The sequence below is a fragment of the Triplophysa dalaica genome, chromosome 16 (genome assembly GCF_015846415.1).
Source record: "Triplophysa dalaica isolate WHDGS20190420 chromosome 16, ASM1584641v1, whole genome shotgun sequence".
Classification (NCBI taxonomy): Eukaryota; Metazoa; Chordata; class Actinopteri; order Cypriniformes; family Nemacheilidae; genus Triplophysa; species Triplophysa dalaica.
In genome coordinates, this window is record NC_079557.1 from 4572508 (window position 1) to 4600127 (window position 27620).

The 27620-nt window shown below is 36.7% G+C and overlaps 1 protein-coding gene across 4 annotated transcripts in view; it reads left to right on the forward strand.

Annotated features, from left to right (window-relative positions):
* The window catches only part of unc5a (unc-5 netrin receptor A), a 150390-nt gene that overhangs the window by 64661 nt on the left and 58109 nt on the right, over positions 1-27620 (forward strand). For all 4 annotated transcript variants that reach the window (XM_056770282.1, XM_056770283.1, XM_056770284.1 and 1 more), the window contains exon 2: positions 14875-15096. In XM_056770282.1, the coding sequence (XP_056626260.1) occupies positions 14875-15096 (222 nt within the window). The remainder of the gene's footprint in view (positions 1-14874; positions 15097-27620) is intronic.

The window sequence follows — 27620 nt, forward strand, 5'->3', positions numbered from 1 at the left end:
GTGCTTGTATCCGCAAAGGCCGAAGCTCTTATTAATATGATTTTATTTTGGGTGAGAATCATCCTATTGGGAGAGTTACCCTGCACGGTTGCCATAAATTACCCATCACTGACATGACAGCTGTGAAGGAGGGGGGAAATAAATTGTGTTTCACCACTAAGAAATGTCTCTTTCTGTGCTGAGCAGAGAGATACGCTTGTCCCAGATAGAGGTAATATTGGTAGATAAAGAGGATTTCAGACATTCAGAGACCTGTTCTCTTGTTATTGGACAGAGCTTGTCCTCTCGCTCCAATTTGTGGTAAGGTGTCATTAACAGCCAATGCCGTTCCACCTCATCCCGCTGCCTGTCAAAAAATCATCTGCCCTCGAAAAAACAAATGAGAACACGTTTTTCTTTTCCTGTTATATCCTCCATTCTCATTTCTTCTGTTTTTTTGTGTTGGAAACGTGTGTTTTGGTATGTGTCTTTCTCGCACTCTCTGATCTGAAGTAGCGTTCTAGATCTTCTCTATCATGGAATAATGTCTATAATATCTGCTCTTTTATTCATCATGTAATCCTACCATGGTAGTTTTAAATGAATACTGCATGATCACAATCATTGGATACTCAACACACACATCCTATAAACATCTTTCCTTGTGTCCCTCTTTGGTAAAAATATCATGCTGAATAGTTGCTGGGATTTCGGTTCTAGATTTGACCATGTTTTGCATTTGAGAGATGCTTTTATCCAAAGTAACTTACAGTGCATTTAATGTGTATATATATATATATCTATATATATATAGATATATATATGGAGAGTTTGGTTCCAAAATTAGATAACTACGTTTTTAAACATTTTATTGTGCATTCCAGTTAATATCAATCAAACTGCAGTTGGTTTGTTTTTATTTAAGCCATAATAACTATCAAAAATCATTGATAACTAACGAACACGATAAAACACATTAAAAACATTATAGCATAATAAAAAGCATGATTTTTGGAACCAAACTCTTCAAATCATAATCCATATATTGACAATACAGTATATATTCATACTATCAATATAACGCTAATAATATATACATATATTTAGAGAGAGAGAAGCACAGTGTATGTATAATATTTCTATATATATAACTTCTTATGAATTTCTCCTCTATTTGTCACAAGACCACTGATAAAACTTAAAGGACGACTTTGAATCGTAAAATGTGAAGTCACAGCCGGAGTTTCCAGCAGCTTATGAGACGCGCCAATGAAATGTCAGCAATAATCTCCACAATTTATTGACTGTGGTCTTGCTATTCATTAACTGCGAAGAACTCTTGTCCTTCAATAACTTAATATTATTAATTGCGAAATATAAATCACTGCGCGGCGCCGTCACACGTGCTGCCAAACGGAGAACAAGAATGGGAACTTGTAATAAATGACAAAGAAAATACTAAGATAATACGATCATATTAAACTCAGAACCCATCCATCAGAATTATGACATTGCCGTGCAGCGAAGCCCTTTATGCGTGCGGATTTGCTTTATGTGATTATTCACGTTGTAACAAAGCAGCTTGGTGGGGTTCAACACGCTCCGGCTTATCTTTGATCTCTGGCTCTGGATGGGATGCTCCAGAGGTGGTCTCCGGTTATAAAAGATGTGCTTTCCAGATCATTTGTATTCATGAACGGTTGGAGTCTGAGGACATGATATGTCTGTTGCTTGTGAAATCATAGCGATCCTTCTGAAAGTTTGCAGTGGGAAAATGAATGGAATTGATCAGAATGGTGTTCTAGGGAAGCTTGAGTTTCCAGAGCCACTCAAGGCCTGTGTCCTAAAGGCGTATGCGAGTCTAATCATGTCTGTCTGACTTATGGGAAAAGTTGGATTGGATTTCTAGCTTTGTCTTTTATTTCGAGAAAGGATTTAGTCTTATCTCACAAGGTCCCGATTGCCCTTTCTCTTTCATGCGAGTGTCTGTCTCTCTTTCTGCATCTGTGTGAACTTTAGAAGCTTGTCACTGTCATACAAGCTGAAATCATTACAGTTTTAACAGGCGTGTTTTGACCGAAAGGTGAATAAAAAGATTCATTATTTACGTTATATTACATATATTTTCATGAGTGTTCAAGTTATTTCTGGTATTAGTGTTACTTTTTTATATATTTAAGGAAACATACACTAGAAAAGGTTTTCTTTGCTGAGTTTTGCATTATGTATGATGAATGATGTGTTTTGTAATTATCAATGACATAACTTCTAAATACTTTAAATACTAAAAAAACTGTGTTTTAGGAGAATGCAATGCTTTTTGTAGCTTGTTCCCCATCATCGAAATTGATTTATTGAAAATAAAAATGTGATTATATGTATATCATCTAACAATCCCCAACTAAATGGCAATTGTAGATGAATTACAAATGCATCTGCAGTTATTCACATTTGATATGCTGCCAATTAAAAATATGTGTCATTTATACCAGTCTCGCAATTAACACCTTGAAATGTGAGTTTTCGCAGGCAATGCCGTCGGCACCTTAATTGCAGGCACACTGGTTATAAAAAAATTGTACAAGTATTAAATTATTATTATTATTTAGCCTGAAAATGTGAGAATCTACAGATTTAAGACAGACCGCATCAGCAGAGAGAGACGGTGGTCGCACATTCAATTTTAGCGGAAGCCATCAATAGACGTGTCAGCGTGGTCACAAAACTAAATCGGCACCTCACTCACGCGCTCTCAACCAAAACAGTTAGTCTTGAGCTTCAGCGGCTTGGAATTTATGGGAGATGCCATTTAGAAACCTTTTGAATCCAGGGCCACTCACAAAGATGCATTACCATTTGTATAGAGCAAAGAACCCGGACACCGGAGTTATGGAAAAAGTAATATAGCCTGATGAGTCATCTTTCACCACGTGTCTAACATTCAAACAGGTTTATGTTTGAAGTAACCGAGGTGTACCCTCAGCGCACAATATTGCCACCTATTAAGTAGCGTGGTTTGTCCATAACGGGACGGGCAGACATCTCGTGGGAGTCATTAGGTTAGGTGATTACGCTGTATGATGACCAAGTAATATGAGGCCATTTGATAGTATCAAATGCACCCTATGGTGCAAACGCTCTTCAGCGACGTCCAACATATTCCTGCATCATAATGCGACCATACGCGCTGTTTAATAGATTCAAGGGTGATTTTATGAATGCAAGGTTTGAGTCAAACACCTTTCATGGCCTTTTTTAATCACCAGATGTGATCATTATTGAATGGTTATGGAGGTTTGAAGGTGGCTTCATCTCATTCATTTTTCATATAACTTTTTTCTAAAGGACAATCCAATGTTCATATAGACCAGTTTGCAAGATGAACATACTGGTCCAGAAGCACTTAGTTTCATTTTCATTTTATTTCATTTATAGAATTAAATCTTAAAGGGATAGTTCAACCAAAAATGAAAATTCTGTCATGAATTAACCTCATGTTGTTTCAAACCTGTTTTCAAATCAATTTCTTTGTTTGGTTGAACACAAAGAAAGATATTTAGAAGAATGATTTCTGGTGCACCATTGACTACCATAGTAGAAATAATGTTTTGTTGTTCTGTTGATCACAAAAATCTACATATTTTAGAGAATATAGGAAAACAAACTGTTATGGCAAACCTTTGACAAATACTTTACGAATAGGCTGTTGGACGTATTCTGTTCAAACATTTGTGTAGTGTTAAAAGCTGAAATAGGAAGTTCTTCTAGACCGGCGACGTTTACGTTTTCCAAAGTGGTCTATAAGAGCATAAATTGTATGTTGTGTGAATGCTGTAAATATTCTTCTTGCTGTTGACAAGACCAAGAAGCTGTGACTTCAGAGTGGATGACGGAGACTTCAACACACTATAATAAATTCTGGCTTGTTTTAACCCATGATTGGGTAAAGTATGAACAAATAAAATACGAACATGAATAAAAAAACATGTCCATATTTAACCCAACCATGTGTTGAAACAATAGCTGTCATGTTATTGTCCTGTTTGGATAAATTTGTACTTTGTAGTTTAGTACTTTAGTTAGCCACTTTTAATTTTTTTTAATGATTCAAAGAAAAACGGCTATAATGGTATACCAGCACACTGGCGTAAACCGGATTGGAGATTCAGTTTTAGTATCTCGATGTGTAAATCATGGCCGAATGAAGTGCAATACTTGAAGGTTCATTAACTCGTGTTAAAGAAAACTTCACGCAAGCTGTCAGGTTCCACAAGTACAACTGGTTAATATTTTATTGCCTTAAAAAAAAGTTCAATTGCCTTTTAAATTCACTGTGCAGGCACTGAAAAAGAGAACGGGTGCACACTATTGTTTTGCATTAGCAAAGCCGGTCTATAATTAGGCCTGAGCAGGTGCTCAGGTGCTCTGCTTTGTCTAGTTCTTGTTAAGGATTATATTATGTGCCTTTTTAAAAGAGATCTCTGGTGTACTTGCTTTGCTTCTTTGTCACGCTAATTAAACCGATGAAGTCAGACTCCGCACGTCTCAGCCGGGCCCGCTTGCGGAGGAGGATGCGCTTTTCAGGTGAACAAGTTGACAAGTTGCGAGCGGGTCCCTCTGCTTTTTGTTTGGTGTAGCCGCCTAAAAGCGTAATAAGAATGTTCTCCAGACGTCTTATTAGCTAATTATGGTGATAATTCACATGCGTTATTTATATGTGTACCAAAAAGGCTTAAATCCGTCGTTTAGCCGTTTGTGATTATACAATATTTCTGCAGATAAACACTTGTTTCTGTGGTGTTGTTTGGAAATAAAACTGCGACGTGCATCTGACTAAATTCCTTTATATCTCGAGGAAAGCTGGGTAGGCCTTATTAGATAAGGGATTAAAATGTTCATTTGAATTGTTTCATGATTTTACTTCTTTTCCCCACACTCATTCTGTTCACATCCATCTTAAAGAGTTCACTCAATGCTTTTTTAATTTTGTATGTGCTGTAATAATTTTTTTGTGTCTGCTTGCACTTACAAATTGGATATATTATATTTTTAAATTGACAGTGAGAGGAGATTTTTAAGCTCAAAGAAATGTTGACATCGTGTAGTTAAAAACTTTCGTTTCTTGTTTTTGTTATTTTATAACATTCATTGCAAATAAACGAAGGTAATAGGAATAACAACAAAAAAACATGTTACTCTATAGACATTTTGTTATTATTTTAATTCGAGGTAAATGTGACCCAGTCTGTGAAGCCAGGCAAAAGTCTCAAAATCTAATTTTGAGATAAGCATCAAAGTTTGATTTTAACCATTAATTTCATCATGATTTGAATATTTGAAATGACTTAAGTCAATCAATATTAGTAATCAAGGTTATATTTTAATGTTCTTTACATTTTATGTAGAAAACAGTAATCACCAAAACAATTACGTGGGTTTTTACAGACTGAGTCAAATATTTTGTATTAAATTATAGATTTGCAAATGTATTCTGTATATGAGTCTTCACATCCCTCCCTGGGGCTGTTCAACACATGTCAGAATCTAGTGATGTTACATCATTGTTTTGTTGACCCTCGTTCAGATAATTGACTCGTGGAAGCTGTTTTCTCCAATCCTATCTCCATTTAAGTGGCTGTTTCGAATGAACTTAAGAACCCAAACTAAATAAAATATCACGCTTCATTAGCACTGTGTAACAGACAAATTTTAACAGCTTTTAGGTCCCCAGGTATCACAAGCTTAAAGTAAGACAGCTTTAGAGGACACTGTTTGGCAAATGATCCTGTATTGTTTCCCAGTCTAATTTTAAAGTTAGTCTGAAAAAAAATTGCGGAGCTGATGGCAACCAAAAAAGGGAAATAATTTAGATTCACTCTCACTGCATGCAATTTCTTCACAAAGTGCCAATTACAAGATGCGTAGCTAACAATCACCATCGTTTCCATTTTGTACTTGTTAGAAACGTCCATTAGCATATATTTAAAGGTGAAGTTTGAATCACTTTTAGGTTAAACGTCAGATGTTGAATCAGTGGAAAATTTGTCTTTGTTCTTTTTCAGGAACATTCGAGAGACCCTGGATATTGATTGGACGTATCTTGATAAGAAACTAGATAAAGCGTATTGGTTCCTGTCTGAGCGTGTAAGAGGAGCAGATTGACTTTAGTTGCACACTAATCTTGTCTTGAATTTATGTTCTTCTTCTTTTGTTATCTATCTGATGTGGAAGGGACTGTATAAAGAAACGTTTAAGTGCATATTAAATATTTTACATATTGCACGAAAAGATTATAAATAGCCTTTAAGTATAAATGTCTTTAAATGTTAAGGAACTATGGTAGTGTCACTTAAAGGTTCAGGTTATGTTATTTAGCGGCATCTAGTGGTGAGTAGGGGTCACTACACCCCTCCCTTTAGAAGCACTACGGCAGCTGACACAGAACAAAGATTACGTTATTGCTTTTTTCTTAAAGGAGATAACGTATTTACGAAACGCGCTCTGTAAAGCAGTTTGTATGCTTCCGGATGTAGAAATAACATGGTGAATTCCATGCAAAGGGACCCGTAGTGTATGTAGATGGAAATAGCTCAATCTAAGATAATAAAATCATAATGCTTCATTATTTAAGGTCTTTATACAACTCTGAAGACATAGTTATGTATATTATAAATATACTTTATATAAGAAGATCCTCCAAAAGATTACACACAGCACCTTTAAGGTTGTAAAGGTTTGTTTGACTCCGACATTCTTCGAAACAGCCTCTTTCAGGCCCTTCACGAGGCGGGAGACGGCAGAAAAAAGATAAGCAATAAAAAGCTAAATGAAATCAAAAATTTCGAGACATCTGTTTCACAGCACAGAATACTCATTAAGGGATTCACACTTTAAATGTGTAGCATTTTCCCCAGCAGCTGTTTGAAAAATGAACTCGCATACACATTTAAACCCCAAATCACTCTTGACATAGTTTTAAATGTGACATTTCACGCCCACAGTGTTTTTTTTCCGACGGGATCCATTGACCGATCAGAGGTCCTGGAGGTATTAAATTACTTTAAACAAAGACTGTGATGATATTTTGGGAGTTTTCACAGTGCTAGAGTAAATGTGGTGTGACATTTTACTTAAAGTGACGGTTGGAAGTGTGAAAGCTCTTTATTATTGAACACATTTTTATAGGTGATAACAAACCACTATTGAAAATGAGTTGAGTTTTTGGAGCACAGGTGACAGACTGGAGGGGGGTTGTCCTGAAGAGTTTGTCCAACCTTCTATCATTTTGCGTGTAATTTTTAAGCTATCCGAAGACCTTTTTTAGCTGGTTTAGGTGTGTTTGATTTGGGTTAAACTTAGTGTGACAAGGAGAGCGGGAAGAGGACAGTGAGAGATGCGATACCGGTGCAACACTCATTGTGTCACCGGTCTCGTGCCGTTCCCCCGGCATTTGTCCAGCTCTCCTTGTCACACTTACAAAGGGTCCTTAATATTCATAAAAACAAAATAACAACTGTTCTTTGTTTTCCAAGGAGAGAATTTAACAATAATCAAACAACATGACCTATTTAAGGGCTTTATTTAAGCAATACAATAGGCAGCTTCAATCCATATAACTGTTGAATTTTCTCTTCCGTGTCTAAATGATAATATATATTAAAGTGACCTCTTTCACTGTGTACAAAGATCAGTTAATACCTGATTTGTATGTTGAGCAAGCCAATTACTGCTGGTGCTGTTTTGATGATTACAGATTGTATCTATTAACAGATTCAAATGTGTTTAATGAGTGAATTGGTTTGATGGGTAAATCAAAACCAACATAATAGATCTGCGTTGCTTTAAAGGGAGAGAGAGACCCATGATGAAAACAAGTAGCAAATCCATTACTAAACCCTTAGTCGTTGTCATAAAATGTGCATATGTAAGTCATTTTAAAGGGATCATTAGCCCTAAAATGAAAATTTTGTCATTTATTCATTATTACATATTTTTATTACATCTTTTTATTTTATTGAAAAATGTGGGAAACCGAAAAGTTCTGGGTCACTATTGACTATTGAGTTTTTTTTTCTATAGTATCAATAGTGACCCAGAACTGTTGGGTTACAACAATTCTTCTAAATATAATTTTTTTTGTGTTCAGCTGAACAACAAAATTGATCAATGTTTGGAACAACTTGAGGTTGACTGAATTTTTATTTTTGAGTAAAATACCCTTTAAATCAGTCCTGCTTGAAGCTTGTCGTTGTCATTGTCGAACTGGCTGTCATTAATAGTCATTGACTAATATGTATGTTTAATATCAAGAGAGAAACAAAAATTGCCCAACGGTCAATGCAAACACCATTTGCATAATAACGCTTTGCATTCTCTGTTGCAAATTGTTCTGCACATTTATGTGAAGCATCCAGAAACTTCAACTGTACCAACTCATGACAGTTTGACCCATGAACTCCCTCCCTTAAGGTTTTTACCCTTTCTCTTGAAGTAAAAGTGCTTTGTTTTGAAACGTACGTGACGTTTGATGGAAAACAAATAGAATATTGAGTGTGGCACCTCACCGCGATGTATGTAGTCGGTGGTGTGAATCGATGCTTCTTACCGGTGGTGTCGAGGGAAGAGGAGAGAGGCAAGACCTGAAAAAGATTTTCACTAAACCTGGACTCACAGCAGAGCAAATATTTGTTGTCTGCTGGTAAACAGGCATCAGTCAGTATAGGCCTTTACCGTGCGTCAGACAAGGCTATTTCCTGTCTAGCCGGTGCTGTGAATAGACCAATATCTTTTATCAATCATCAGGACCGTGAAAACTATGGATTTTTTGTAGATGGAAGGTTTATCACTGAATAGGCATGACTAAATGTAGATTTGAAGTTGGGTTGTTGTTTGTTTTATTTCCATACATTTGAACAGGAGTCCATCGCTGACCTACAGTTCACCGAAATCCATTTCATGCTTGAAAAGAGGTGCATTTTTCTTTTTCAATGTCTTGAGACCTTTGTGTTCACTTTATTTTTCCTTCTTGACCAGCTTTGCATGTTGATGGTGTTAGTAGGCTTGCATGGTTAAATCGATTTTCAAAAATAAATGAATCATACTAAATGACCACGTAACTTTGACAAATCCATTTCCTTCTTCAATATTATCGAATATGTGAACCAGACAGAACCTCACCGGATGACAAATGGACTTGAGAAAAATGATTTCCTTTCAAACGCACATCAATGGACCAACACTGTGTAGCGACCGTCATCGCCGCATGTTGTTAAGTTACTGACACATGAAATGGCTTAATAGTCCGTATAGTCATTTTCATCAAATTAATTTCTGAAGACATTGTAAGCGTTGATGACATCATAAAACGCATTACAGCCACCGTTCATCATTGTGAAGGGAAATTACGGCCGGCGATTGTGTTACAATGCGTTGCTTTAGAGACAAAGAACTGATAAAGTGCATTAATTGGTTCAGAAAGGGCAGCCGAGCTTTGGAGAGAAACCTTACATGACCTTCTAAGCCATTGTGTGCGTTGGCGGTTGGCATACAAACTGCTGCCGGACCATGTTTACAGTCTGTCTCCTTATTTCAGTTTAACTGATTTCAGTTTAACTGATAGAGCTTTCATGTTTGGCTCCAGCTATCAGCAGATTTCGTCTGTGAAGTCAAATGCCAGTGTTGTGTTGTGTCGTGTATCAGATTAGAAAAGGGAGGGATCTGTCGATGCCGGTGGTCAGTATGGGTTTTGGACATCGGGATTTGGTCACAGCTGGGACCCGATTATCTGGGTCTCATTGGTGCTTAGCGGTCTGGTGTGTATTGGCCGGTGGTCAGCAGCTTCACAACCCCTAGTTGAAGAGATACAGACTGTTAACTGTTGGCATTAAATTTATTTATATTTATTTTCATGCAGTTTATTGAAATGAATTTGCTCGCTCTGATTCATTATTCACTTTTTAACATTATGAATTGTGTCTTTGCGCTTGCATTAAAAATGCCATTTTAGTGCACTGACACACTTGTGTGTCTCTGACAGAAATATCTTGATCTCATAAATACGTTTTGCCGCTGATGTAGTGTTCAGGGATGACAGATCGTGTTATTGGGTTCTGCGCGAGGATGTATGCAGTAAATATTAGTTGCGCGTAATGTCAGATTTCAGATTCAAATGGTTACAATTATGTAATGTTTACTTCATTTGTGCATTGATCCATGAGTGGAACGTTCAGCCTGGACGGGCAGTCGTTTTCTTGTTATTGTTCTTCGTGTGTGTGTGTGTCAGGATGTGTGCATGCATATGAAATGAGTGAAACAGAGTGATGAATATATTAAACCCTATAACAACATAAGCGTAGGAAGCGCATCAATCAGCTCTTACAGAACGACTTTAATTTGAAGCGTTGCATGGCTGGAATATGCTCTCATGAATAAAGGATTTAACTTTGGCACAAACTACAGCGTGTGTAACAGAGTGGGGGAATTTTCGTTGCAGTTTATTCATTGTGGATGTAAAGATGCTTTCTTCTAAGTCAGCTGTTTGAAATATGTGGCACAAAGATTTTATTTGTCTAGATATGTTGGAAAGTTTGGTGGAAGTGATCTTGTTCGCTGTGTTTAACAACCAGGGTTGAGGATTGTTACTTTATTGTATTGTATAATCAATATAATCAAGTGTGTAGTGACCTGATGCCACAGAGTTTTATCTTCACACAGACGTGCTGTTAGTCGTGATCAATCTCTCGTTTTTCCCAAAACTGTAAAAAGTATTTATTCTATAAGATTTTAGGTCAATTCAGGTCAACTTGGACATTGAGATGGCTGTCCCAAAAAGTGTGCCAGTTTACCAGAATTCACCCTATATTTTATATTTAAAGATGCGGTCCTTACCTGTGTTTAATTAAAAATGTAATACTAAGCAAGAAGAGCAGGATTGAAAACTGTTTCCTTACTCAATTCTTTGGAGTATTTTAATATTTTTCTAAAATGGAATTATAAAAAGAAATGGTATATGTGATTCTATTCTATATTATTTGTATATAGCAATAATTTAATCTTTTTATTTTAATTTTTTTATTTTCTTTATTTACTTCTGTGTGAGATTTAATTTTAACTCAATCATTTTTTTAATATTTTATATATATTTTCTGGTCTATATATGGGTAGTTGACAAATGTACCTTACTTGTGTCATATGGTGTGACATAGCTCAAATTAGGAAAACAAATGGTTAATAATATACTCTTTTGTATTACAATTATTTATATTTATAATATAAAATAGCATAAGAGAGATTTATCTTCATATTTTTTTCTTCACTCTCTAAAACACATTTGCTGTTTATTTGCCAACCATCTCTCTCCCTCTCCCTCTCTCCCTCTCTCTCTTTTGATTTATAAATTAATCTTTTTAATATATCTTTTTTCTATTAGCCCAAAAGACAACTATTAAAACTGTGTAGATAAATAGATGCAGACTGTCATGAATATGAAAAACATCAGAAACCACCTTCTACTTTATGATGGTCAGATATGACATCTTACCGCTGCCTTAAGCCAACCTGGATAGTTTTGGCCGGGTCTGCCCGCTGGTTTACACAGCTCTCGTGTAAAACTCCTGGCTGGAGAAAAGGTCACAATGAAGAGCTAATGGCCATCATCACTGTGCCAAATTAAGCCTCATTAGATGGACCACGTCCCATAGCACCCGCTCTTACATCAGCACAAAGAAAAGCCATTTTGACCTGCAATAATTGCCTTGATTGCACCATCTACCGCTTCAGACGTGTTTGCACCGAAAGGCTTGAATTCCCAATTCATCCGAGCATGTTTTAAATAAATGAATGTCTCCGTAAGATGGATTGCTTGTCTCTTATAGCCCAAGATGTAATGCAAGAGAGAGGGGCAATAACACATGAAACTGGAAAGTGATGTATGTCCTTCATTGGACACAGAACATTTAGTTTTCATTAAGAGTTAAACACGTACACGATACATTAGAGGAGGTTCAGTAGTGATAGCTTTGCTCTTTACTGTATTTCTCTCTGATAAATTAGCAACTCAGCACACTGCGTAAAATGACAAAAGGAAATGAGCAGAAAGGCATTAATATGACGTGTTGCACCAGGGCTAATGTCTTAGCTCGGAGGCTGACATTTATGACTTGAGCTAATGCTATCAGCGTGACCCGGGCGATGGTTTACTGTGGGCGAGATGAGAAAGGTGCGGGAAAGGTCGGCGCTAGCGTCGCTGTTTCATGAAGAGATATGTGCTCTTTGTGGTACAGAACAGCATTAACGGCCAGTATTACGACCACGCTGGATTCTTGCTTTGTGAGGTAATACTGCAGCCCAAGAAATAGTTACTAGAAAAAAAAATGTGACTTGATTTCTATAAAGTACATTGCTGATGTGGAATGCTTATCTGGCCCAGTGTGGAAAGGACTTAAAACGCAATTTAAGTCCATTTGGATCACAATCTGTTGAGGTCTGTCAGGCAAGTCAAATAGTTTTAGTGTTCTTGGCGGTTAGCCAAATGCCAACTATATTTAAGACAAAAAAGATGGCAATAGCCTTGTGGTTAGTGCGGTGACATAATGCGCCTGTACGCTCGGGATACCCTGAGTTCGATTCTTGTCTATCTCCACACACTTTTTGTTAGATATCTGCTATCATATCATAATTAAGGCATAAATGGGCATAAACATCATTTTTTAAAAGGCTAAATTATACAATGTAGACTAAAAATTGTTATTAAAATAATGAATTTACTTGTACATTGTGGAGTACTTGTAAACTATGAATAAACGTGTGTTTTGTGTTACCATTATTGGGAATAATACCAAGTATTTAATATTGTTTTATCAAGTTTAAACCTAATAAAAAGAAACCTTAACCAGATGAAAGAACTTGCCATTTTATCAAATTGTTCAAATGTTGTTTATACTATGTAACACAAGATTCATTCTCAAATTCTATTGGTCATATAGGCTGTACATAGTATGCACGGAATACAATAACATTATATAGATTGAAAATAGAAAATAAAATGAAATGTAAGATTAAAAAATTTAGATTTCGCTAATTATTTAGAGAAATAATTATGAAAAGTTATATATACGATAACTTATTTGATATAAGGTTGCAGGTAAGAAAAATCACAAAAGCAATGCAGCTCTTCGTATTCCATGTAATATTCTTCATGTTAGACAAATGAAACAGCAAACTCTGACATGTTTTTTAGTATAAAGAAACACCCTATAATGTATATGTAGTGGAGTAGGCGGGGCGAGACCCTGGTTCGAGACCGGTGAGTAGTTGTGAATGAGCGCCAGCTGTGCGCACACCGGGCTCGAATCACGTAAGAGAACGAGTGACCGGACCGTCGAAGAGAGAGGTCCGGGCCCGAACATGTTTTACACACACACTCTTTGTGGTGACGATTCCTTCGGTGGTGATAAGCACATGGAAAAGCGTCCTGGGGATGTTAGTTTAACATTTCCTGTAAAAAACCAGTCGAACAGAATCTTGCCGCAGCTCATCTGTAAAGAGAAACGGTGCCGGGGGAATTAGTAATTAGCAAAACTGATATCACTTTAAAAATGGATTTTATCCACTTTCCATTTTCAGTGCAGTCCTGGAGGCTATTGAGCGTTTAAGCATGTGTTTGTGTTATTCAGAGCGTGCGGCACTTTGTTTGTGACGCACAATGGCGTTGGACAGCCAGTATGAAGAGAAACTAAACAGCCAGCCGAAGCCGCCTGATTGCTCTGGATCGTGGGCGGAAAAGGATAAATTAGCAATTCATTCTTAATTACAAAGACCAGAAAAACATTGTGGCTAACAAATGAAGCAACAAAATAACTGATCGGGCGCAGTCTCTCCCCGAGCCACGCGGAAGAATCGCTCTCCCCGCGCCTCGCGGGGCCAAGCTCTGATTAATAATGATTTCTCATTGAATCTCTTCAAACATTGCGGATCTAACCGTCTTGCCGCTTCTCCCATAAATCCACGTAGGGGAGAGATATTTCCGCCCACGGAGTCGCGCAGATCTTTGATCCATAAACAGCAGGGCGCGAACCCCACTCGGGAGTTGTCGGAATAAAGAACGGGCGCTTAATGCTGCTTGTTTGCGATAGAGGCCGTCGGTCGGTGAATGGCTGCCAGTCACGTCGCCGCGTTCGGTCCGGCCGTAATAAAGAGTTGAGTTAAAGCCCTGGATACAACGTGTTTTGAAGTGCTGTGGTCATTCAGCAAGAGGGATTTATGGCCTGCGGTCCATCAGCTCTGATCTTAAAAGGCTGTGATTAACAGTGGAGAGAGTAAAGATGGTCTAGCAGCACTGCTGTAGGCAAACCCTGACAAGGCCATTCCACTCAGAAGCTTTTTACTCGGCCTGTTAACAAGGGAACTCTCTAGCTATCACACACACACACATTATTTGTGTGCGGGGGGTGTGGGGGGGGCTTACATCTCTTTCAGGAGAAAATAGTGCCCTACTTTGTCTTGTAATACAAACCCAGACCATACAAGACAAAGTGGCCTTTTCTAACATCACACATAGCGGAGGGTGGTAAAATCAAAATATTATATCATGGGACGTGTAATTCTATCTCACAGTAATGGTGTATATCAAAACACAGTTACTTATGAAATTCAATATAAAAATGGTTGTTGCTGTAAGGTGTATACACATGTGGTGAATGTCTGTATTCTTCCCAAAACGGATGCACTAGATTAGCATTACGCTCAGGTGTGTCACAAGCAATCTGTCCGCTCACGGGACTCAGAGTGTGAAATTAGATCTGATACACTCATTATCTTTCTGCATTGCTAAAAGGTTTTCGGGCATCTGAACAACCGAAACCAGTCACTAAACTTGTTTCACATTTCCTGTCACAGGTGCAGAGCACGCGGCCAGCGTAACGCATCCGCTTCCTGTTGCCTTCTCTGACCTTCTGCCCCACTTCCTGGTGGAGCCCGATGATGTTTATATCGTTAAGAACAAGCCGGTGACCCTCACCTGCCGGTCCACACCTGCCACTCAGATCTACTTCAAATGCAACGGCGAGTGGGTTCACCAGGACCAGCACCTGATCGAAAGAGACGTGGACCCGGCTACAGGTACAGTACTTCTTGACACGACTCTCAGGGGTCGAATTTGCGGGCGGCTGAACTGCAGCATTTACAAAATGACACTGAAGAGCCGGAGAATGCTTTTTCTTTTTCTTCATCTGTAGTGTTGTACCAAGAAACCAATGCATTGAAGCCCATTTCTAAAATGACTTCTGGCTATATTTTTATGAACAAGGCTTTATTTCTGCTCAAGGATTTATTTTGCATTAGTGAACTCATGAGCTCCGCCTTGCTTATTTTTTCTGTAGCTGAGGCGGCGATGAGAATACATGCGTTGCTTATATGCTAATTTTAAAGCAGAGCTGTTTTTATTGCAATGTGATAAAAGACAGTAATGTTCCAGACATAATTACATTTATTTCAAATCTTTTACAAAGTCATAAAGTTCATTAGCTTAACAGTTGGTTTACAGTTGCCAAGCAACATAAAGATCGAAAGATCATGCTATGATATAATCACACCTGTTTCTGTACATCATTTAAATTTTAGATTTTAATTTGCCAACATTCTGCGTTGCATGGCAACAGTAAACATTAATTAATTATGATTAATATATAAATATTTTTCAAACATTATTGTCTTTTATCATATTGTTGTTGTAACTTGATGTTTTTGTGAGTTCACTATAGCTAAGACAATTAGAATCCCTTTTCAAACACCCTTTAGCTGTACATGTAGGGCTGTCAAACGATTAATCGTGATTTATCGCATTCTGAATAAAAGTTTGTGTTTACGTTAAGTCTGTGTACTGTGCATATTAATTTTGTATTTATAAACACATAATTATAAAATATTTACATGTTTTTAAAATTGCCAATAATTGAATTTATATATAAATGTTAATTCATTCGTATATTTAAACTTTTTCTTAAACATATGCATGTATGTGTTTGTCTTTATGAGAACAAAATGAATATGCATAGTACACAGACATATATTATGTAAACACAAACTTTAATTCTGTATGTGATGAATCATACAGTAATAAAAACAACATTTCAATGCATTCTCATCACTCTTCATCCAAACAGGTTTAAGACTCGTCTATGTTTAAAACTGCAGTTTATAAGTTAGTCTGGTTTAAGATGGAAAAACAAGTGCATAAGAAGAAGCTTATAATAATGTTTTACTTTATAAGTTGAACTGTCGGGTATGAATTCGCTGGAACTGTCAGTTTGTCGTTGTTTAACTTCAAAACGTGAAGAAAAGCACAAAAAAATAAGCTGCAATTTTTATGTTTCAAACAGAGATGGGAATACAGGGGCAAAAGTTATGGATTGCAGCTTTAAGAATGTTTTACAACAGCAGTGCACCTGCTAAGACATCCATCACACAACACAACTACATTTCCCCAAAAATTGCACTTTTCTTTTGAGTTGTTTCTCACTTTTGAAAGCAGCTGTGTGCTGTTATTCCTTTGAGGTTAAATGACACCCAGTCAGTGGTTTAAGCAATGTATCCAAAGCCGTGGCTGTTTTGTTCTTCTTTTCCCGTTCTCTGACGGACACCTTTTCTGTTATTCCATCGTGCCGTGATTGATTGTGATCTTCTGACTAGTACTCGACTCAGCTTTCTATTGACACATTGTTCCCAGCGTCAACAGAATAAGAGCGTTTCCTAAAGAGCGCTCGCGTTCATCCGGGGAGGCGGAGCAGCTCGTCTGCATTCAGCGAGCGGATGTTTGTGTGTTTGTTTTGCACCGGTTGGCAGAGGCAGCGCAGGGCCATATGAATGCACGTCACGTGTGTGCCGGGATTCAGAAGTGATCTGTAACTTAAAACCTCCAATTCACAGCGTGACAGCTGATTGGGAGAGCTGACGCACAGATGACATGCTGCGGGGGAGCTGCGACAATTTCAGGAGAATGTCGCATTCCTTTAGATGGAGGAGATGCTGAAAGGTATTAAAGCAGACAGGCATAAACTCCTGTCATCTGTCCGTAACACATGCACGGCCTAGACTATTAGCATTCGGTTGTTTGTAGCACAGCATATTTTATTTATTATTTATTTGTTTATTTGGATCATTTTTCAGGGGCGTTCATGCCAGCATGAACTTGGCGTGTCTGTTTGACTCTCTGTCTGTCTGTCACCTCAGCAGGTCGTTTGTCATTCGCAGGGACACGGCAAGCATTATAACTTAAGAATATCTCACTTCCTCTTTTGGATATGTATACGTTTTTGAGAAATAATCTGTATGTTTCATAAGAGATTTAGACGGGCCGATGGAATTATGGCTTTAAGGCTTTCTGGATGCCTCTTCATTTTTGGCTCGATGTTTTGCAACCATTCACCTGCCTTTCCGCAAGGACTACTGAGCAAAACTTACATCGTATTATTTTTACTCTTATTATTCATTCAATTGTTTTTATTATTCATGAGCTGTCAAGTTTTACATTGTTCACACACCCAGATTTTTTTCAGTTATCGACTCTAACGGGAGCAATCACATGAGATGCTATTCTGTATTTTATGAAGGTTAACTTTTATGTATTCATTATTGTTGAAGATCTGAGTACAGTCAGTGTAAAATTATTCACAGATATAGACTTGTCAACAACTTTTATGTTTAAAACTTTGCAACATATTAATAATATTCTGCGTTACCTGTCACTCTGTTTGAATACGAAGGCGTGCCAACAGTGAGACGGCACAAGGCCTTCACATGATACCTAATCTCTCTTGCCTCTGTGTTACTGATGAACGACCAGCATTTGGCCAGAGATGAAGGACACACAGATGTCCAGAGGTATAAGTTTCTAAAGGTACTCGCATTGATCTGTCCCAACTTCCACATTGTGCTGTCAGCAGTGTTCAAAGGGCAAGCGACATCAGGTATCATCTCTACTGCGAGGAGTGTGAAAGACTACCTCCACACTGGCCTGAAGTTAGAGCCGGGAAGAGAAGCGGGCTTTTGCTAGTGCTTTTGGATGGAAAACAAACCAGTGTCAAACCTGCTCAAAACCGTGTCGACCTATTGAAGCAGATATTATTAGTTTTAGCTGTTTTGCCAGCCTTTGTGCAGAGAGAATCATTGTTGTGTTGATGTTGGGTGTGCAAGTGCTTTCTTTTACCAGAAAGCACTTACTCAACTGGGATATTTGGATAATAATTGTTTTCAATAAAGTGTTAAAAAGTTAAAATATTACAACATATAATTTATATTTTAAGAAGTTAACAAATAAGATTATTTTTATTATATTTGATCACTTAGTGTTCCGATGTTTTATAGATGTTTACATTTTGAAGTTAAAATATGATAATGGAAAACAAAATCTAAACATCCTTAAAGCAATATAAACGTCCTTAAGAAGCAAAGCTGCATTAGCTATTAAGTTCTTATTCAGACCATGAAGTGTTAATCCTACAAGATCTATTTTACCAATAGACTAAAAACAATAAACATAATTAAGAAAAAATATTTGGAAACAAATATTAATAATACATATTTTATTATGATTTCAAGAAAGTTTAAAGAATAACTTTAAGGGGCGGTTTCCCGGACAGGGACTCATTTATGCCAGGACTAGGCCTTAGTTAAAATGTTATTTTAAGTTGTTTTAAAAAAAACATATATTATAAACACATTACTGGTGTGCATCTCGAGACAAAGCAATGGCAATTATCTTTTTTTAAATGTCAGTGTAAGTGGTTTTTGATCAAGACACCTATAACATTTAAGTTAGTCTGGGATCAGTCCTGTCCAGGAAACCGCCACTAAATTATTAAATTATGCTTCAAATCACTGAAATTTGAAAGTACTTGCATGTATTTTGATTGAATCTAGTTTGTGGTGATTTTTTAATGTTACTGAGATAAATAATGAGAATTAGATTATAATGTATTTTTTATTTTTTCATTACAGTTGTAAAAAATACAATATTGCCAAATTGCGTAACATAGTTTGCTTATTTAATTTAATTTTAGGGCAACAGGCCTAGGAGAGATTGACAAATTTCATCTATATTTCAAAATGTCAAATCTTTCATGGTTTCTTACCCTTATCATTAACGTCAGACAGCCCATAATCCTTCATCTCATCCAAGGATGTTTTGCTTTGCAAATATCAAGTTATTGACATCTATTTGGTGTCTGTCGGCTGGGCACGAGTCTCCCTTATATCTGCAGTGTTTACTTGAATGAAGAATAATGCTGCTATGTGTCCTTCCTCTCTTGTGTATCAGTGTCCACTATTGATTCTTTCCTGGGAGTCTATTGGTTCTCATTACCTGTCTCCAGTAACTTATCTCAATTGTATTTCTCTGGCCAGTTCAAAGCATCTCGCCAGCCCCTCCTGCTTGAACACACACACAGGATTCTCATCCTCTCTTCTGAGGAACCCAAGCTAAGGCAGGGGAGAGATAAAGACATATCCGTTCAAAGAGAAATCAATTATGACAGTGGATTTGCATGGACTCAACTTGCATGCGGGCTGATCCACTAACACAATATTCTCAGTTAACTAGCTGCTGACTCAGGCATGGATTATAAACCCAAGCCAATCATACAATCATATAAAAAATGCTTTTGAAAGCCTTTGGTACAGGGCCTATGTGGTTTTAGATGGGGTCACTTCCATCTGAAACAATTTTCTGCTTATAATGGTAATTTGTAGCATCACTTTGAGTCATTGTAAAAAATCTATTTTTTTGTCTCTTTAGATGCTTGTCTGAATAAGACATGTCATTGATGATGATATGTGCAAAATTACATTTTCTTCTTGAGTGTTTTCCGCTTCCGTTTTGATTATATAACACATTTAATAGAATTTAAATTCATCCGTTCACTTTTTGCTGCATGACTGTTGGTAATATTTTCTTAACCAAATGAAAGAAAAGGGAATTTGTTTAAGCAAATTGAGTTTCTTTGGATCAGATTCCCTTCATTTATTTTGTTAAATGAGCAAATTATCATCATTTTTCTCTCTGCCAACATTTCGAGTTTGTTTTGCTCATTCTTTGGAAAAACTCCTGGGTTTTTTAACAGAGGCCCGAGACAAAATAAGATGATTAGCACAATCACGTTTAATTTATGTGCTAGACTTCTGCCAAGTCAGTTATGAATTCCAGAGACCTCAGGTAGAAATGGAAAATTTCAGTATGCTGTATCTTGTACCATCTGAATTATTAAAGCCTTGTTTCTCAGTCGTGTGTTGGAGAATGAATTTTAACCCTTATGTGAAATGAATTATAGGTATTTTTAGAAAAATGATAATTATTGCCATGCTGTCAACGTAATCTCAGAACACTATAATTAAGTTCATGCAGACTGTGTTTTTGATTAAATTAGACCATTTTCCCACATTGAGACCTCATACCTTATGTTTTACATTTAATGAGTAATGAATAGAAAAGCAATCACTTGTTTCCCTTTTGAGAAAGTACTTTACTATCCGCGTTTTATTTTTTAAATTGAAAGTGCTTGAAAAAGTGTGTGTAGTAAATAAATATATATAAATATATCAATTAGTGTAATAACTAATAAATACTAATGAAATGTAATAACTTAACCACTAAAGCACCAATATGGTTTTATATAATTCTACAATTGGTTTCCCTATGATTACGAGCCAAGAACCACTTTTGCTGCTATAGGCTATAGTGTAGATAAAAGCTGTTGATAAAAGTGTCAAATGCATAAATATATCTCGATTGTAGGCATTTTTATATTATTATATGTCATTTATTTTTAAAATAATGTCAGGTAGTAGCGTCGGTTTTCTTTTTTTTAGTTTAGTAAGCAATAGACTTACTAACCAATGTTTAAAAACATACAAATATTATATATATGTAGACGATTTCAACAGCAACTACATTAACAAACATTATATAGCCCAAACTTTACTTCCGATAGACTTCTCCATATAATCAATAACTGTTGAAGAGTTAACAGGAATTTGAATAAATTATGCAAATAATCGCATCCAGAAAAAAGTTTGTGCTTTGTGGCCGTTTCTCAATATGCGTTCTTCGGCGGTCTTGTGCCCTCATGTTCTTGCTCTACGTCATCAATTACGGTCAATGTTCGGTTCCAATACTCAAGAACACAAGAACACCGGATAGCATGAAAGTACCCGGATGTGCTCTTAATATCAATGATACATCGAATGCGGCCTTGCACACACACAGAACTCGCTTGAAGTCCCAGAAGTTACTGCGCCGCATCCATTCAAGTTTGCTCTACCGAGGCTGCCTCACAAGAACATCTCCATGAGAACATAAGTCCGTTCTTTGCGTTCTTGGAATTGAAAACAGCCAATATGTATGTGTGTGTACTATGCATATACAGTATTTAAGAAAAATATACAAATTATTAATCATTTATATAATTTAAATGATTGGTAAATATAAATAAATACATCTTTATATTTCCTATACATGTACTGTATAGGAAATACTACATACATATACTACATACTACAGACATATATAATTTAAACACAACTTTTATTCTGAAAATTAATTGTTGTATTACTAGCCACCTGCCAGACCAATAACCAAACACAGACTGGAGGATAACTTCGGGCCAGCCACGTGTATCCGTTGAAACCTTCTACATACCATGCAATTGTTGTGCAATTTTAGTGCTTATTTGAATTCAAATATAAGCATTGCTATAATCTAGATTTTGGCTTTTCTACATTCAAGAAAGAAGCTGTATCTAAATGCATCGAATAGACAGTAGTTCCATGAGGATGTTAACAAAATGTCCCCCAATAAACATTATCTGCGCTGTAGAAACACAAGGATTTTACACCTCGGTGATACACACAGTCTTTAATGGGCTGCTAAAGAGCTATACTTCTTAGACTTTAATGAACATTGAAAAAGCAAGTCGAGGAAGAGGACATTGTACCCCTAAATGAACATAATAGTCTCATACAACCTGCTAGACATCAATCAATAGCAATGGGGCTAATTGATAAGGCATTATTAGCAACTTTCCCCTTAATGGGAATTGTATTTCATCCTGCCCGAGTGTCAAACGGGGAGAGTGTTTGCTGTTGAAGCATCAGGACCAGATGGCAAGGTCATTGACTCCAGTAATCCAGTGAGCAGACAGCTCCATTAACTGGCCTGAGCAGGTCAGCACCAGGGCGAGGATCTGCATTATTGCACAGCTTTTATAAAGCCACACACAAGCTAAATCAAAAGGGAATATTGCTGGCCATAAATCACACAAGTCTTCTAAAAAACAGTCTTGACTGTAAGATTGCACAGGTCGGCGAGAACCAAGGTATGTTTTGGTTGAATTCGGGCCATACTTACTCACAGCGTGTCCCACAAACTATTTATGAACAGTCTTAAAATGTCAAAGGCGTTCTTAAAATCACAAAATTGAAATCTGATTGCTGGCGCTGTTTACGTTTCCAGGAGTCCGAGTGCTCAAGTCTTTATCGCTTCGTAGTGCACCCTGTTTACAAGTTTCCTAGATTGAGTGATTCTGGGAAGTAACTGACTTGGTTTGAACGCTGTTTGTTTGAGACACTTGTTAGCAAGAAAACAACATGTACTCTGAGTATGTACACTGTTTGCTCTCTTTTGGTGTATGGAAACCATGCCTTGCTTGGTATCTTGTTGTACTTTTTGCATTAAACATTGTATTAAATCTAACTGGTATAAAACCTTTTTAAAGCAAATTCATAAGATTGTGCCAAATGGGAACCTTTGCTACCGTCTCCTGCGTTTCAGAAATTTCTCAAATCTCACAAATGTCTCCATTCGGGTTTCAGAAGAGATCTCAACAATGTCACAAACCGAGTTCAGATTTTTCAAGTCTGACATCAAAAGTCTATATTATTGATGTTCTCAGGATGAGAACCATTTTTCATCAAATTGACCCAAATTCAGTTTTTCCCCAAACAATCTAAATTCATTTAATTTGTACAGTTACAGTCTTTCAGTTTTTATTGCTCCTAGGAAGTTGATACAGATACAGTTGAATACACATAAGAACTTGTGAGCAATAACATTTTCCTATGAAGATATAATTTCAAAAGATTTTGAATTTTCAGTGTGGAGTTTGACCTCATATTGCTGAAACACAAGAGGCCTCGTATGAGATCGATCTGTCATTGATGAGTGATAAAAGCCTTCTCAACTACTGTGGCAGTCTTCATTTACAGCTCTTAAATCTGCATTCAAAGGAAAAGCGTGATACAGCAGAATATCTGCTTGACAAAGAATGCAAACACCACCTCTCAGCATCTCCCACAATGCATTTCAGCTCAGCTCATAGCTTACAGCTAGTAAGTAATTACTTTTTGATCAAGAGCTATGCCCTTGTTGTTGCACAGAATGCAATCTGGACTAACAACATGCCCGTGGTAGTGAGCATTTCTTTTTCTTTCTGTGCACCGAGGGACCGATGGATTATCAATACTGTACCATTAAGATGTGTTGCTTTTTGTGGCGGGAAATGAAGATCGACACAGTGGAGTGGCAGCAAAATGCCCCGGAGAGCTGTTTATTTGACAATTAAAATGGCAGGCAAGGGAGAAAAAGGAGAAAACACGGTCCAGGACTGGGAAAACGTCCATGAGATGGCACAGAAAATGGAATGGTATCCTCAGGCCAGGTGTTGGAAATATTCACACACTGGGAGATTTCCAGCATCACGAGTACGGATGTTTGTCATTTTGCAGGCCTACATTGCTGTCAGGGATAAAGTATCATAGTGATTAGTGGAAGGAAGTTTTGATATTATGGTTTATGATATAAAGGACCTCTGAATGAACAGCTCAGTATTTTTACACCTTGTGCTTGTTTTTGCTTTTTTACTTTGCATTATTAGGGAACCATAATATTTACATCTACATTTATTCATTAAGCAGACACTTGTATCCAAAGTGACGTATAAAATATATATACATAAAACATAAATAACAATGATAATATTAATAAATAAATTTTGTAATATAATAAATATTACAAATACATCTAAATATAAAATAGAATAATAAAAATCTGTCAAAACAAATAATTAAAATATTAAAAGATATATGGATTTATGTTAAAATGGTTAAAATATGAACATCTACATTTATTATTTAGCAGACACTTTTATACAAAGAAATTCATTAATATATAGGTAAATAAATAGTAATTATTATCTAAATTAATGAATTAATATAGTAAGAAACAAATATTCTAAATATATAGAATTGAATATATAATAAAATAAGAAAGAGCTGTTAAAATATTTAATAAAATATGTGTTTAGGTAAAAAAGATAACAAATAAATAAATAAATACAGTACATAAAACCTAAAACAAATAATGAAATAGTAAGTGACATGATGAAATTTCTTTTCATTACAATATATAAAGATTTTTTTAATTATAATTTCTGGAAATGTTCTTACAGGAAAATTATTTTACAGGAGTTGAAGCAACACAAACCCACAGTAAGATTACAAACATTCAGATGCAACATTTATTCAGACATTCCGTCAAATAAAGAAATTAAGCACAAAATCAGAACAATCCAGCGACTCGTGCAGCTTGTCACTGAAGCCTTACCGAACATTAACAATCCAACTAGACAGTTTTTCTCTGTCACCAATCAGGTAAGATGATTTTTAATGCAGATAAACACCTGCTCGGCTCACGTTGCTTCATAAATAGATCAGCTGCTGGGAGCCGAGAGGACGGGACGTGACAGCTTAATAGCCCGTAGAGATTTTTGATAGGCAGAGAAACTGAGTGGATGACAGTTTATGCTTTGTGTGCACTAGCCCTTCGAAACAAATCAGCGCAGACTCACTCGGCACTCAAGCAGATATTCAAATCACACGGCTTTTCATTGAAAGGACAGACACCTCACATTGTTGGTCACCGTTGGTCCCAATCACATGTGGCCTGATGATGGGCGAGTTCATTGAAGATTACTTTATGTACTTGTCTTTACGTGGGATGAAGTCAAATGATGTAACATTTCCTGCAAAATCGTACCTGACAGCTGAAATTATAAATCATTTTTATTTGCTAACTGTTGTAAAGAAGTTTCTGTAAATAATTGGTTTTGAATGACATCTTAAGTGCTTGCTCGAAAAAACATGTATTGCAGCTTTACAAGTTGCATTTCAAATCCCGTTGACTAGACATGATTCATCTACACTCAGAAGTCTATGGGATGGCGGCTAGTGTTCATGGTTAGTTAGGTCGATGCTTGGAGCTATTTGGAATATTTTGGCCAGCACACAGTCTTAATTGGTCCTTAATGTACCTGTAAAGCTGCTTTTTGACAGACATGCCTTCTAGGTTAAAGTCTGTAGCCTGAAATTCAGCTGTAATGAGGCTGATGTAATTTTTTGCTTTAGCGCTTTAACTAGCAGATGGACAACCTCAGTGCCTAGCTGCAACTTTGATAATTTATTACCTGAGGTGTAAATTATCAAGGGAGGAATACCTTCTGTCAAAGCTCATTTAAATTGTTATTAACAATTACTAATTGTCTTTTTCACAGCATAAGCTAACACATATACAGGTATCTTTTTCTAAAAAATATGACTCGCATTGAACTTAGAAATATAAACATAAGTGGTTTTCTTTGAGGTTTAGGTAAACAAATCAAGAGTTCATATGTAAAAACAGATACTGTATTTGAAAATGATAAAAAATCATGTTCTACATACATTCCAAGTAATATAAATTAAAGTGCAATTGGATAGCTTTGATTGAGCAATAATAATAACACAATAAAATATAACATATTAAAAACAAAATTTTTGACAATTTTCCGTCCATAAACTTTTAAAATATTCCATGAGATAGAAGCCTATAAATAATAATAATAATATATTATAAATTATCATAACATTTTTACAAATATTTTCCATTTTGAATTGAATATTGTTTTATAGAAATGACATTCATTATTTCACTATAATGTGATTATGATTATTATGATCATATTCATATACAGTCATATTAATAATGCAGGACCCCGTGAGAAAATCACACATACAAGAAATGAGTACATTATCAGATGCGTGAACTCTTAAGCATGACTTTCATTAAAAACGCTCTTTGTGTTAATATGAAGCCTTCAGGCTGACTACATAATCACTGCATGCTGATCTCACATCATCTCACGCCCGGACTCCCAGAGGCAATTTGGCATCAAAAGTCCAATAAATAACCACAATCAACATTGACATCCCAATATCATTCTACAGATGAGGGTGTTTATGACATAAGAAACCAAAATCAATCAGCGGACGGGTGACAGATTACAGCTTCAGTAACCTCAACCGGCGGCCTGTTGAGGGATCTTACATAACGGTCCCTTACGTAAAAGAAACAAAAGTTTTTTCTACGCAGGAGTGAACTGATTTGTTTACATGCTCCATTACATAACAGTCAGATAAAGAAACGCCTGGGCTCCTCCAGCTTACAGACGCTTAGCATTTAATTTAATATCAGTCACATAAAAGTCGACATAAAATCACAGGGTTGTCTTTCCCGCCGCCCGTAATCACTCTAGCTTGCTTTCCGTGTCACGGGGCGTCTCGGAGTAGTCGTACCGCGGCTTATTTCCTCCTCGTCAAGCACCAGATTGAATAGTTGTTTCTCAAACCTGCCCGGAAAGAAATTTCACCTTGAGCTGGCATTGTCCCGAACCAGACTGGATTGATTGGTGCCGCAGTCACATGCTGGGTCACCGGTCTTAAATAATCCATAATAGAAGAGCGAGCGCGTGCGGGGACCTTGAACGTCACATTCACAGTTGCAAATGGACGGTTCAATCAAATTAGATCTCCCCAAAAAAACCTTTAATAACTCCAGTCCTTGTGTCGAGCCTTGACCCGAAAGCAATCAACGTCGCTCGTATGGGGGTCCCCGGATGTGCCCCTCGGTGGCTGATGGGTTTAATGTGGCCCGTGAACAGTCTGCCTCCTTTTCTCTTCTTCTCAGGCGACTGCTCGCTGAAGTGAACAGAGGATTACAGTATCTTATTAGTGTAGGAAAAGAGACAGTCAAAGTCCCTGATGGCACACATGAGCCACACTTCCAGCTTTTTGGGAGGTAGTATTATGCGCTCGATTCTCTATGTTCAGTATAATTTGGGTCTTTTAATTCTCAATTTATCATTGAGCTTGCTCTAGTTGGCGGCACTCTATTGTTGAAGTCTTTTATTTTGCTTTGCAGTTTAAATGCAATTCATGTGTGGTAGTTTAAATCTCTTTGCATGCAAACACATTCACAGTTCGCTAACATTTTTTTGGTGTATTTCAACATTTAATTGAGATTACTTTTTGGCTTTTATCCAAACCAACTTAAATATTGTTGCTCTTGAATGTCCGAATTCGTCCAGCAAATGGAAAAACATGGTACTTTTTACATGATTAAATACTGTGTCGTGAAGGTTGACAAGCACTTTTTATTGATTTCTATTGGTTAGATATTTCCAAAACCCAGTGAGAAAGGAAAAGATGAATTTGTTGGCAAATATGTTCAACTATTTTTAGCCAAGCTGTGTTGTTGATTGTCATGACTGAACAAACTTACC